The 15132-nt window shown below is 32.7% G+C and overlaps 1 protein-coding gene across 3 annotated transcripts in view; it reads left to right on the top strand.

Annotated features, from left to right (window-relative positions):
• The first annotated feature begins 3446 nt into the window (after nt 1–3446).
• Nucleotides 3447–15132, top strand: part of LOC107002492 (villin-2) — a 15355-nt gene continuing 3669 nt past the window's right edge. The window contains exons 1-16 of one of the 3 annotated variants that reach the window (XM_015200539.2): nt 3447–3598; nt 7601–7752; nt 8611–8710; nt 8851–8919; nt 9007–9243; nt 9344–9521; nt 10156–10288; nt 11172–11331; nt 11409–11556; nt 11640–11740; nt 11839–11997; nt 12721–12789; nt 12864–12932; nt 13027–13164; nt 13561–13689; nt 14864–15011. In XM_015200539.2, the coding sequence (XP_015056025.1) occupies nt 7697–7752; nt 8611–8710; nt 8851–8919; nt 9007–9243; nt 9344–9521; nt 10156–10288; nt 11172–11331; nt 11409–11556; nt 11640–11740; nt 11839–11997; nt 12721–12789; nt 12864–12932; nt 13027–13164; nt 13561–13689; nt 14864–15011 (1894 nt within the window). In that variant the 5' untranslated portion in view covers nt 3447–3598; nt 7601–7696. Of the gene's footprint in view, nt 3599–3630; nt 3905–7600; nt 7753–8610; nt 8711–8850; nt 8920–9006; nt 9244–9343; nt 9522–10155; nt 10289–11171; nt 11332–11408; nt 11557–11639; nt 11741–11838; nt 11998–12720; nt 12790–12863; nt 12933–13026; nt 13165–13560; nt 13690–14863; nt 15012–15132 lie in introns of those variants that run through there. The other 2 variants (XM_027912388.1, XM_015200538.2) reach the window with 2 other exon arrangements.

Genomic DNA, 15132 nt, shown 5'->3' with positions numbered 1-15132 from the left:
TCGTTTATACATATACAATTTTTTTATATTCAACTAGTTATATATGTATATAAGTAATTACTTTAAAAAAAATTGGTACAATTATTTGTATAATAATTTGTTTTAAATCACAATTTTTTTGTATTTTACATTATTATACACAAAACTACTTGAGGGATTTGTGTGTATATGTATATAATAATTACTTTACAATTTGTGCAAATTGGACAATTTATATTCAATTTATTTACATTGTATATAAATTTTATACACATTAAAAAGTTTAGTTTCCCAAAAACAAGTTTGTATAGATTTTCAATCGCAATAGAATTTTTTTTCGAGAAAATATTTAATTGAAAGTTTAGCTTAAATTATGGGACTATATAAATATTTGTTACCATATTTAGGGTTATTGTTACTATTTCCCCTTATATATTTATTTATTTTAATAAAAGGGTCCAAAATTGATCCTAGAGTTTATTAGAATCAAATTAAAAAAGCCGATAAAGCTGATGAGTTTTGGGCTTGACAAGACTTTAATAAGTGATTATATATTTGGAAAAACTACATAAATTGACTATAAAATTTAAAATAATTACATGTTTATATCTTAATTTGAAATAATTCAAAAAATATCTATATTCTAAAAAAGAATTTACAGTCTTAAGACTGATAATTTTACTTAATTGATACTAAATTAGTATTATATATATATATATATATACACACACACACACACACACACACACACACACTAATTTAATATCAATTAAGCAAAATTATCAGCCTTACTGATACCATAACAGTATATGATACTGATTTAGTATCAGTTAAACAAAATTATTGGAAGTATACAGTGTAATAACTTAGTGAGATGTGAATGTAAAGAGATTATATGTTTACAATTATTTTGATTACATGGGGTATTTGCTTAGTTTCCTTAGTATAAAACACTAACCTATGTATTACTGGTTATCGTCAGTTAGAAATTATGAATAAACATTTAAATTCAATGCTAATTTTGAAATCTATATCCACTACTTATATATGTGTGGATAACCACACAGGTGGCGGTCGACATGCCTGCTTCACCCGTGTGGTTCCACACTTACGTATACATTTTCCTATTTTTTTTTTTACTTTAATTTGTTAATCTTATTTTTTATTTTTCTTATACATCTAAAAATTGCATAAAAAAATAATATAAATCATGCTAATTGACAACTTATTCACTACTTATATATAAGTGCGGATTACCACACAGGTGGCGGTTGACATACCTGCTTCATCTGTATGGTTACACATTTACCTATATACTTTCCTACTCTTTTATTTGTTTTAATACTATAAATTATGTAAATTGATAACTTGACTTTTTTTTAAAAAACATATAAAAAGTGACTGCTTATAAAAAAATCAATTGATTCATAAAATTAATCTATCCATGTCTCATAAAATGGGACACAAAAAGTACCATGTATTATAGTATTATAAATTTCAATTATTAATAACATATTCACTCTTGAAATTCTACTTATGCTACATATATTGGGACAAAAAAAGTAACATATATTATTAGAAAATTACGTAAATATACTATAAGTTACGGTAATTAATAATTTAAAATATTTCAAAATAATATTAAAATTTAATTGACTCTGTAAATTTTATCTATATTACATAATGTAAGAAAAAAAAATAATAGATATTAAACCGTGTTGCACAAACACTTATGTCTAGTATATATATATATATATATTAGAAGTTAAAAGGATGTTCTTAATATTATCCCATTTGCATCATGTAATGTTGTTATGGTTGAGTTATCTTTTTAAGTGTAAAACTAAAAAAGGAAAGAAACACACTTTCATGTTTTAATTATATTTTTAGTTGTTAAAAGAGCGTACAAGTGAAAGTTAATATGAGGATGAATTTATTTTTATTTAATTGATTTAACTGAATTATCAACTAGTTATCAAATATAAATGGTACAAACATATTTAATTGATCGAAACATGTTATTTATATCAATCACAAATCTTTAATTTTTTTTTATCTGACTTGATATATGATTCATTTTGGCATATATCATTATTCTATTGGCTTTTTTGTTGCCTTGGCACAAGAAGTCATTGTATAAGTGATGACAATTTGGATCTCTATGATAATACAATATGTTACATTAAGCTTAATAAAGTGAGATTATTATTTATAGATCAATTGAAAAAATAAATCAACTCAAAGACATCTAACTTATGTTTGTTAAAATTAGTGTATGATTTCAAAATAAAAATTAAAAATAACTTTAAAAGAATCGTCTTTAATAGAAAAAAACGTAAATTAGAATCTAACCCTTCAATTCTTTTATTCTCTATTTTTAGATCGTTCCGTCGAAATTGGTATAAAATTAATAATAGGTAAAAGTACAACACCTTTGACCCACTCTATGTTGTCTTTAAAGCAATCAATGACAAAAGTGACAATAACAACAGCTTTGAGCTTCACTTATTCGAATTATATAAGGAAAAAGAATATTATTTATTAGAAATTTTAGGTGAATAACTTGAATTATACAAGGAAGAAATATTATTTATAAGAATTTTCATGTGAATAACTTTGAATGCAAGATTTATAATTAAATATATGAAAAAATGTTGTTCGTAACTTAAACTAATATTTCAATGGTACCGGATTAAAATTAAAAGAAAATATATTTCAAATTTTAAGTTTGAAAAAAAATATTCATAAGAAGCCTACGAAGTTAGGAGTACTTTTTAATTTTGGAGTGAAGAAAAAGTTTGTTTCGACATTGATACTAGAACATCTTTTATTCATTTTGAAAAGGAAAAAGACATAAATCGACATATCTTTCAAATCGCGTACGAATAGATTTTATAATACATAAATATAATTTTTAATTTGAGTTTAATTAGTATAATTGGGTAAAACTTACCTGCATCAGGTGTTTATACCAATCCAATACATGCATGTCAAGTGTTTAAATTTATAGTTAATTTTACTTATTTTTAATTAATTAATATGTGTTTTACTTTATTAAACCACGTAATAATGGAAATTAAATTAGTTTGATATAAACACTCGATATGAATAAGTGTTTTCCATGTTTATGGCTTAAATTTTTTGAATGTGTATGAATATAAACGCGTAAATTCATATAAAATTAAATAGATAGACACATATATGTCCAATACAATATAAACAAATCAGTTCGAATATAATTCATGCAAATTAACACGTAAAATGCATGTGTATATGAATGCAAATGTCTTTCTTATATACACTCAAAATTAAAGAAGGTAAAAATAGTTGAACGCGGTATTTAACAAATCAGAATATTATTTACTAAGTTTCCAATTACAATATTTGTTTTTATAAAATTTATATATAATCAATCACCTTATAAAATGGTCAAATTATATAAATATTTTACACCATCCTTACGTGATTTTCAAAATTTCCCATATTATTGGAGAACAAAGAATATATCTATTCGAAGAAAAGGTAAAAACACAGCAAAATCCAAAAATAGAAAGGTAACCGGAAAAGCCACCGGCGCCGTCGCTACGGTTGCCGGATTCTTCGCCTGAATTTAGTAACGGTAGGAGTAAAAGCATTTTCATCTCCGTATTTTTCTCTCTCTAAAAAAGTTATCAATTCTCTTTCTTCCGCATATTCTGTCTGCAAAAGAATTATCAGATTTTCTGCAATCAATTCTCAAAAGTCTCAAAAAAGTTACAGAGAGAGAAAGAGAAAGGGGAAAAACAGACGTCGTAGCCCATTACTGCAATTATTCCCTTCCTTTTTTCTCTCTCTCTTTTTTATATTTGCCTGCTCGTTTTCTCTTTTTTCTGTTGTATCCTTTTGTTTTCTCTATCTCAAAACGTTCAAAGGGAGATCTCCCAAGGTGCGTTTTGACCACATTTTGATGAATTGTTGTAGATCTCGATTTTAATTTGATTTTCTTATAGAATTAGTCGATTTTGATATCTCCACATTTTGATTTTTTTTTTATTTATGTTTTTGGGATAATATTGGTTTTGTTTATGTTAATTCAATGAAGGATGATCTGGGTTGTTCGTTAATTTACGTTTAAGTTATCAATTGGTTATTGTTTTTTTATGTAGTTTTGAGGTTTTGTTGTGGTTTTAGAGTTTAATTTTGGATGTGGGATGATTGGTTAGCTGAACGTACCATGCAGCTATGGTAATTAGGTAAGCTCATTGTAGATTATTAGTTGTTGGATGTACATTTTCTGGTGAGAAAGATATGGTTTTGCAGCTTTGGCTTACTATGAGTTCTAATGCAGATATGGAATATGGATAATACGTTTGAAATTGGTTCTTGTTTTTTAATGCTAGTTTTGAGGTTTTCTTGTGGTTTTAGAGTCTAAATTTGGATGTGGGAAGATTGATTAGCTAAAATGTACCATGCAGCTGTGGTAATTGGGTAATCTCATTGTAGATCATTAGTTGTTGTTGGATGTAGATTTTAGGTGAGAAAGATATGGTTTTGCAGCTTTTGCTTACTATGAGTTCTAATGCAGATATGTTTAGAAGCATAGAATATTACTAGTTACTTGCCCTGCTTGGACGCGTTATCTGAGTAGAGAGACTTAGATGGCGTTATTAGGTACTGAAAATGAGGATTTGTTTTGATGACTTTCACGTTTATCGGAATTCAATTAGTTTAGTCAAGGAAGATTAAAGTAAAGTCCTTTTCTGGGTTTATCAGCTGCCCCTTGGCAGGAGACATGGATGATGCACCTTCTATGTTCTACCTATTCTGACGTGGCTCTTTTCCTCTTGCAAGCAATGGAAGTATTATATGGAGGAAAAAGATTTGAGGATCCTGCCATTGGGAAAATATACCTATGAGTTGATGATAAGTGACCGAATCTTGGTGTCCTCAATTCTGCAGTAATAAGTTGCAGAGTGTAATTGCCAATGTTTCTCAAAATAATTGAAGTTCGTAGCATCTTATCATCCAACGTACTAGGTTTCATCTATAGGAATGTTTCACCAAATGGCATTGTTTAAACTAGAACCGAGGTCTCATTATGGTGGGAGGATGCAAGAATGGAACTTTCTTGTTTGCTGTCAGTTTCAGCATTCACTGTGGAGTATTTCATATATCTTTTTGTCAATATATTGGTCACAATCTGAGGCCTGTCTTCACAACAAGTTGAAGATGTTGAGAATGAAAGGGCAGCATCCTTATAATTGATGGTCATTCGCGGATAACAAATGTAGTCAGTAAGGGGCAGCATTGATTTTGGGATAAACTACCGAATTGAGCTACTAGAAGTTTGATTTTAGAAAAACTACTGTAATCTTTGATACCAGGGTGACAGATTGACCTGCGTCGGCGTAAAAGCAAATACATAAAAGGAGACAGTTAACATGAATAATCTCTATCAGGGCCAGAATTACAGATGCCTAATAATCACATGATTCACTGGAAGTATTCCACTCTCCATCATCAGGAAGAAGCAGTACGCCAACTTACTTACCTGCAAAAAAGAAAGAAGCAATTCACTCATAGAAACAAGGCTGTATATCCTGTGCAGTTACTAATTGAAGACACAGAAATGAGAAACCTATTAAGCTTCATTAATAATAAGGTGTATCTCAGGAAGCTACTTCACTGTTTCTTTTTAGTTCTCTGATCAATTTGTCAAAGAAAGGTCCGCAAAAGAAGTTACTTTTTCTCAGTCTTATTTACCTGTTTTGTGCACCTTGTGTGACAGGGGGTTGGGGGAAGCTTTCTGCATGTACACACCCAAAACATAGCTAAATACCTCAAGGTTTGTAATCTAGAGTCGTTTGCTTGAAAACATGTCTGGGACAGAATAATTCCACTTGTGCACTAAAGATGACTTAGGGCATTCTGAAGAATGAAAATGTTTAAAAGAACTATACTGGAATGTGTTGAAATGATGACAACATGTAAATCAGATTGCCGCCCAAATTATGCTAAAAACAACCAGATTTCTAGATAGGTGTTGTAGTCTTGCATCTTTATGAAAGGAGATTCATTTTTCTACTAGACTAGGCTTACTGAACAGTAGATACGGTGAGTTGGCCTGCGGCCAAGCTCTCCCTACCTGCATATACAGGTGGGTAATTAAACTTATCACCTTACAAATTTCAATGTTATAGGCTATTGTTGAATTGATTGAGTTAATGAAGCTTGAACTTTGAGAACTTTTTTGAAATAAGAGTTTAGAACAAGTGTAAGTAAGACAAGATATATACACCGCAAGTTTAGCCTCATAAGAAGGATGGAGGTGAGATTCATAGGGATGTGGTGCCTAAATGTAGAGAATTCACTAATTTAAGCTTAACGTTAAAGAGATGGTGTAAGAGATGAAGATATAAAAAAGAAGGCTGAAATGAAGGAGCATTACGTGAGTATATGCTATAAGAAGATGGCGTAGAATAAAAAAGAAGGCTGGAATGAAGGAGCATTACGTGAGTGCTATGCTGTAAGAAGATACTTATTCAGGTGAACAAATTTTATAGAACGGTGTGAGGCCTACAATGTAATGTGGAGGCCATCATAGCGGGAAGATAAGTGTCATAAAAATGCAAATATCAAGAAAAATTTGTGGCTATACAAGATTAGAGAAGATCAGAAATGTAATATTTGATAAAAGGTACAAGCAATACACGAAGGATAAAGGAGATAATGTCGCTTGAGATGGTTTGACCATGTGCCACATAGAACTTCAAATGCACTGGTCAATAACTGTGGCACTATGATGACTGGAAGTGTGTTAAAGGGGGACAAAGTATCCTAGGATCATGTGAAAAGAAGTTGTCTAAAAGTACCTATGATCTTTGGAAATCTATGTGGACATATAAAAGAATAGAACACAATAGAAGAAAATGATTCATATATGCAACACAAAGTAGTGTTGATAAAGCCTTAGTCATGTTGGTATACTTGAATTAGGTCTAGTGTTTTTGGGGATCTTTTTGTGTGCTTAGAGAGTTATATGTTAGTAGAACATGAAGAGAGTTCTCAGTGTTAACGCACCCCTAATCTGTCTTAAAAGTTAAACTTACTGAAAATTGAAACGACATATGACCAAATAAAGCAAAATGGATATCAAGGATTCATATGGCCAACTCGAACTAGTTGCGATGGGTAGCTTTGAAAGTGAGTAGTATGAAGAGAAGTTGGGAGCATGAATAAACTATATCATGGCTTCAGATGTTTCATTTTGTGGAGATTCACTTGTCTAATTATTTGTGTATGTTTGAATGAAGATTATATTTATTGTTAGCTGTTACGATTGGTAGTTTTGAAAATGAGTTGTATGAAGAGAAGTTGGGAACTGAGATAAGCTATATCATGGTTTGAGATGTTCCCTTTTGTGAAGATTCACTTGTATAATTGTCTGTTTATATTTGAATGAAGATTATATTTATTGCATGTGCTATTAAATGAAGTTCGTAGTTTGTCGGTGGGATGATAATGGTGTTTTTTTTTCTGTACTTAAGGCTGCTCTTCTCATGTCCATTTGTTGCTGGGATGATAATGGTGTTTTTTTTCTGTACTTGAGGCTACCCTTCTCATGTCTATTTTGTCTGTGCAGTTGGTGTTCAGAATATCGGAATAGCTGAAGCTGGGTGCTTTAACAATCTAGTTTCTTTTTCTTCCTTGAAAGAGATAACAGGGAAGATTTTGCATCATGTCTAACTCTGTTAAAGCCTTAGAACCTGCATTTCAGGGTGCAGGTCAGAGAATGTATCCTTTGCTGCAAAAATGTGGTCCGTGACTGATTTCACGGAACAAAGTTGAAAAGGGTATTAATGATAAACAAATAGAAACAAAGAAAGGGTTGAAATGAGTATTGATCAGTTTAAACACCACTGAATTTTTCTCAGCACTCTGCTTCTATAAAGGGTAAGCGGGGGCTTATAAAAATAAAAACAAAAAAGAGTAGGCTGGGTTTTGTGGTAAATATTCTGGACATTCTTGGCGATCTTTAATGAATATTACCTTTACTTATCCAAAAAATAATATAGAATAGCAACATCTGGACATTTTCTGTGTTCCATTATTCATTTTTTTTTATTTGAGGACAAGTTTGAAGTAACCATTAAATGAGGCACCAAGGGGTTGCCAAAACCTTGTCATGAATTGAAAGACTACAAACAATGGGTGCACAACAGAAGCTATCTCACTAGATAAAGAGAAAGGACAACATATCCTATGCTCTAACATGTTATATATTCCCCTAGATGCAAACAGCATCCTCATGTGCTGCTGGATTTTGCTCCTTGCCTGCAAAAAATATTTTTTAAGGAAATCTATGAGCCTATTTAATATCATATCTTCCCCTTGAAATTTCATCAGGGAAAGGCCATCTTTTCTCAATAATGTTTTTGTCATTTGATATAATAGCATTCCATTTAATTCTTGTTCTCCTCCATGAGGAGAAACCAAAGGGAACATTTTGTGACCAATTCCTAAGTATTTGTGTGTTTATGTTCATTATTTCCACTGCTAAACATAGCTGCGAGAACTTTAACTTGAGGTTTGAACTTATTATGTTAATAATGGTCTGTTGGGACTTTTTAACTTTGACTTAACTCTATCTAGAGGGACCGAAATTTGGAGAATTGAGGATTTCCAACCAGTTCCATTGCCAAAGTCCGAATGTGGCAAATTCTACTCGGGTGATTCTTACATCATCTTGCAGGTTTGTGGATGCGAATGTATTTGGCTTTTCATGGTGTCTTTCATGCCTAATATTATTGAATTGTATTGATATAATCTTACTAGTAAGGTTCATCTGTATAATATAATACCACAAAATCACATGTTCATCTATAATTGCAGACGACCTCTGGCAAGGGAGGTTCTTATATATATGATATACACTTCTGGCTTGGGAAGAATACTAGTCAGGTGTGAAATCTATATCCTTTCTTAGCAGCTATTTAACCAGATTTATATATTTCTTTTCCATTTGCTAAAATTTGGATGCTATGTCAGGATGAAGCTGGAACTGCAGCTATCAAAACTGTCGAGCTTGACGCAATTCTTGGAGGGAGAGCAGTGCAGCATAGGGAAATCCAAGGTCATGAATCAGACAAATTTTTATCATACTTTAAGCCATGCCTTATACCATTAGAAGGTGGTGTTGCATCTGGATTCAAGAAACCAGAAGAGGAAGAATTTGAAACAAGGCTGTATGTCTGCAAGGGCAAACGAGTTGTCAGGATGAAGCAGGTATAGAAGCATACAGAACTTACTGATGAGCTCATTTAGAACATGCAATCTTTTTCAATTTCGGTTGAAGATTAAATATTTAAGCTGGGATTTGTATCAGGTCCCATTTTCCCGGTCCTCTCTAAATCATGATGATGTGTTCATTCTGGACTCTAAAGATAAGATATATCAGTTCAATGGTGCAAATTCCAATATCCAGGAGAGGGCCAAAGCATTAGAAGTTATTCAGTTCTTGAAGGACAAGTATCACGAGGGGACATGTGATGTTGCAATTGTTGGTAAGTACGAAAAATTCATAAATAAGTGGTGACAAGTAATATCTATTTGTTATACAAATACTCCTTCTATCCCAGTTTAATTGTCCTAGTTTGAACTTATTGTTGAAATTCCTTGTTAGCCTTCAAATTTGCTTTGTCTATTTTGTTCTTTTGCAACTAAAACATGTATATTTGGCGATTTCTATCTTACACTTCCTAGTAAAAAAATTTAGTCTTAGAAACTATGGGTCAAATTATTCTCAAGTTTGGTATATTTGACTGTGTTAAAGCAGGATATTTAGATTGCGTGTTCCTAAATATCATGCATGTGTCTTGCACGAGTATTTCTTCTTCTTAGAGTTATCTGAGTCAGCTATAATAAGAGGAATAAAGAAGTTCCACACAGAGAACAGATTTTACTAACTAAGATGGGGAACATACTCTTTTAAAAGCTTATAATTTCAAGGGAAGGTTCTATTTAAATTGATGTCATCACCTACACAGTTTAATTATTTCGACAGAATTCATATGGATCTGTTTTTGATATGTGTGCTATGTTTCGATTCTGATGAAGAACTTAAGACCTTTTCTTTGCTCTATTAATATTCCGTGGTATTCATGTGGGAGTATTCCTTATTTCTATTGCATACCCCAGATGATGGGAATTTACAAGCTGAAACGGATTCCGGTTCGTTCTGGGTGCTCTTTGGTGGCTTTGCTCCAATTGGCAAAAAGGTTACTAGTGAAGATGATATTGTTCCAGAGAAGACACCTGCTAAACTTTATAGGTATTGTTGAATCCTGCTGTCCCATACTTGTCTTTTAAGGTAGTTATGTAACTTTTAATTCATTACTCCCTCAACACAACCCAATTTAGATTCACCAACTTTTGTTCCTTCAGTGATTCATAATTGCTTAAGAATAACCTTTGTGGCAAATTGAATAGGTGTCTCATTTATAGAATTGCTATGGTTGGATTAAGAATGTGTTCATTCGGGAATTTTTATGTTTTTGTTTGTAGTAAGTGGTTGCTTTTTTAAATGTCAAAAGGTAAACCTTTGACATTACATGTGGTGGTGGGATGGTCCATAGTTGGGGATCTAAGTGGGAATTACAATGGCTGGGAACTGGGAATTGGGAATGACAAATGGCGTAAATCACGGCACTAGGAACAATCAAAGAAATGAAGGATATGTTTTCATTTGTGTAGAATATGTGGAATAGTATTCTGTGAGGTAAATGTCTTGCTGCTATGTTCATTTTACTGGATTCCATACTTGTTATATCTTTCTTAATTTTACTTGGTTTGGAGGTGCAACTAAGCCACTGGCTTCTATTGCCCAGATGAAAAAGTATCCCTATCTTAAAATTGTGTGAGTGCTAGATCCAATAATACATACTAACTGAAGCATAATGTCAATTGAACTCAAGTTTGACATTTCATTTAATATTAAATAATTGAAACATCTTTGGAGGACCACTTACTGTTGGATGGTACTTCTTTCCACTAAAAAGGATCTTAATACTTGAATTAGTCTAGTTAAATCTTAAAATATTTTGCATATTTATGTTGATTGCATCTCTAGTGCTGGCTGCTTTATCATCTAGAAGTTTGAAATCAACCTTTTGCTGGTGTTAGTGCTAAAGTTGAACTTTTCCCTCTCTTTATAGCATTACTGATGGTCAAGTCAGTCCTGTGGATGGTGAATTTTCAAAATCCAGCTTAGAAAACAATAAATGCTATCTTTTGGATTGTGGTGCTGAGGTATTTGTTTGGGTTGGCCGTGTAACTCAACTGGAAGAGAGGAAAGCTGCCACTCAAACTGCAGAGGTAAATATTAGCTTTAAACTCCAGATAGTTCTTTATGGTGAAATTTCTCATAACTAATTGACTAAATATATCCACAGGAATTACTTTCCAGTCAAAATAGACCCAAGTCAACACATGTAACCCGACTTATTCAAGGCTATGAAACATATTCATTCAAGTCCAACTTTGACTCTTGGCCATCAGGGTCTGCACCGGCTGCTGAGGAGGGAAGAGGAAAAGTAGCAGGTAAATTAATTTTAATGTTGTAGAATTGATATTTTGTTTCTTGGAAGCAGTTTTATATTTTTGTTGTTGTTGCATTTATACAGCTTTGCTGAAGCAACAAGGAATTGGTGTTAAAGGTGCTAGCAAAAGTGCTCCTGTAAATGAGGAAGTCCCTCCGTTGCTTGAAGGGGGTGGAAAAATAGAGGTCTGATCATCACTATGAAATCCTTTTGGTTATAATTTGTAAGCTGAGTGCTGATAATGCTTGCTTTTGTCTTCACTAAAAATTTATGATTTTACTAGGTCTGGCGTATCAATGGTAGTGCAAAGACCTCAGTCACCGGAGATGATATTGGTAAATTTCACTGTGGAGATTGCTATATCATTCTTTACACATACCACCACAGTGACAGGAAAGAAGATTATTATCTATGCTGGTGGATTGGAAAGGATAGCGTTGAGGTAATATAGATTGTCCTTGCAATATAAGCGTCTCCACGTCTTCTCTTGTTATTGATAATTCATTAACACGTGACATTTTCTTTTGCAAGTATTTCAACCAACATGCTATTATAGACATCGGGGTGGAAATTCATCTCTTCTATTGTACTTTAATTATATCTAAAAAAAATCATATTCTGGTAAATAGTGATAAATAACAAAGGTTCACACACCCTTGTTATTTTCATGTTTTTGAATTAGATCTATTTGGACGACCCTGTAAAATTATTTTCCCTACTCCTCTGTAGACACAAAAAAAGGAAAAGGAAGTGAAAATGTATTACCATCATATAACAGTTGTATCTTTTGTAAATTAGTTTCATATATATAAACTTGATGTGGATATGATAGAACCTCAATGGGTACACTGATTTATAAAAATAAAATTCTGTAGAAATGTCTAGTATAAAAGTTGAAAATTGAAATGCATAAAATTTAGAATGTCAGGTACGAAAGATAAGTAATATAGTGCTATAGTAGTACTTATGTTAGTTTGAGTGTTCGGAGTTTGATAAACTTTTCCTGTTAGGGAAATCAGCAAATGTAAATCACGAGGGATTAAAAAAGAAAGTTAAGTTGGGATTGGTATACTAATTATTTCTACATTGTAGTCCTTTCTACTTTATGTCATGTATATGATAAATTTGAAGGCCTTATCCAGTCCATTGTACGTTGTGGATCCAGGAGGACCAAAACATGGCTGCCAAATTGGCTAGTACAATGTGCAATTCACTTAAAGGGAGACCAGTGCTGGTATTACTTCTTGACACCTCTTTTCTCGCTAGAAAACTGAGTGAGGTTTTAGTATGACGTGTAACATCATCCAGGGTCGCATATATCAAGGGAAAGAACCACCACAATTTGTTGCAAACTTCCAGCCCATGTTGGTCCTTAAGGTACCTCTTATGCAGTGTAATTTAGGTTACTGCTTTAGAATGTAATTTTCCATATTTATTTAATAACCATAATGAATTTCTATCATTTTCTCAGGGTGGATTAAGCTCTGGCTATAAAAATTATATTGCAGACAAAGGCCTGAATGATGAAACCTACACTGCTGATTCTGTGGCACTTATTCGAGTATCTGGAACTTCTGTGCATAACAACAAAGCAGTTCAAGTTGATGCCGTAGGCTTATTAACCCTTTTAAATTTCTTCTGTTTTGGGGCTGCTATGCTATGTGCTGTTCTTGTCTGCCCTTCTCTGTTGCATGCACTGGTCTTCTGAGTTTTGAAGAAAGAAATGACCTGGCTGCTCATATTATTCTTGAATGGAAATTTTTATTGGTATTCTTGTGATTTGCTAGATTACCGAATATCAGTAAATCACTTGCCATGGAGAGGCATATCATGTTTTCTATGCAACTTGATTGACCTTGTGTATGACTCAGTTTTCTGGTGCTTCCAAGTTAAACTTGTAACAGTAATTATGGCCACAAGTTAATAACGTACACTGTTGTGAACTTATCAAAGTAAATCTGAAACCTTGACTACTTATTCTTTTTTTGTTTCTAAACTTTGTCAGGTGGCAGCTTCACTGAACTCTAATGAGTGTTTTCTTCTGCAATCTGGCTCATCAGTTTTTAGTTGGCATGGAAACCAGAGTACCTATGAGCAGCAGCAATTAACAGCAAAACTTGCAGAATTCTTGAAGGTGAGAACTTCTCTTGAATTAGAGGATGTGTTTTTCATTTTCATTGGTCTTTCAACTTAGAAGGGGCTGATCTTTTATATTCTATTGCACAAGGTGATTGACTATTCTATAGGGAAAGGGTGAATCATTTTATCCTTCCTTGACGAGAACTGTTATGAATATGTGACATGGATTGTAATCAAAATGTGTTCTTTTATTGTTTTTTTTTTTCAAATTGAAAGGGCATGACCTCATTGATAAAAGAAATAGAGGACCAGGTCTTTCAAGTTTCAAGTATCATTTACAAGATGGTTACCTCTAAACGAAAGGGTGGTGTCCCTTATCATTCCTTTCCAAAAACTGTTAGGAATTTGTGATATAGATAGTAATTGTTTTTGAGGAAGTGCTTGAATGGTCTAATGATGATTTTCCTTTGTCAAGATCTAGCTTTTTCTATGTCAAGTATTTTTCAAAATCTGGTTATTCATTTTTAAATGGGATATTTGCTTCTTTTTCTGTTTTTCCTGATGATGATGCATTCATTTTTTTTTGGTGAGAAACCTTGTTTTTTAGTCATGATAAGAATAAAAAAAAACTCCTGATAAGATGTTTCTGTGTTATGTGAAATATGATTCTGTAGAACACATCGAAGTAAGTACATTAACTTTTTTTTAAGAATCTAGTTCGATCAAATTGTGGTAAGTGGTACAAGTCTTTCGGTGACCCTAATAACTCCTTTCAATACAACTTATTTTTATATGGCTAGCGCGGCAGTGAAACGTCGTCCTACTATACTTAACTATTTTCCAAATAAACTGTGGTGAACCTTTGAAATAATTGCACGAACACCTCTGCTCTCTTAAACTACTGCTTTCTGTTTTTTTGTTTGTAATGAGTTAGTGAAATAATCAAGAAAAAGCAAAGCCTTATAATGAGTATGCTGATATTGCTGCCAAAAAGGCTAACATAATTTTTGTGGAAACAAAACCATGAAAATCCCACAGGAATCTGATTCTGATGTATGAGTAGGAAGTCCAAGTCTATCTGGTTTTCTAGATTGTGACAATACACTTCACATGCATATTTTCATCGCTGTCAAATTATCAGAAAGATATCTACAACTGACATATATCTTGTTTGTCCTAGTTTATGCTGCATTTGTCTGATTGCAAATCATTTGGTGTTTTCAACTCAGCCAGGAGTGACTGTGAAACACACTAAAGAAGGAACGGAGAGCTCATCTTTCTGGTTTGCTGTGGGAGGAAAACAAAGTTGCACCAGCAAAAAAGTAGCCCCAGAGGTCACCAGAGACCCCCACTTGTTTGCTTATTCCATTAATAAAGGTGCATCCCTGATCTCTTAATTTCATGAGCTACTTTCTTTGCGAATAAGGTGTTTTAACTTTGTTAGATTATCCGCCCCCCCCCCCTCACTCTTTATTTTGTGGGGTGCGATGGAGTTGGG

Source organism: Solanum pennellii, chromosome 10, assembly GCF_001406875.1.
Source record: "Solanum pennellii chromosome 10, SPENNV200".
Lineage (NCBI taxonomy): Eukaryota > Viridiplantae > Streptophyta > Magnoliopsida > Solanales > Solanaceae > Solanum > Solanum pennellii.
The sequence above is the reverse complement of the archived record's forward strand: the minus strand, read 5'-3'. Positions and strand labels throughout refer to the sequence as shown.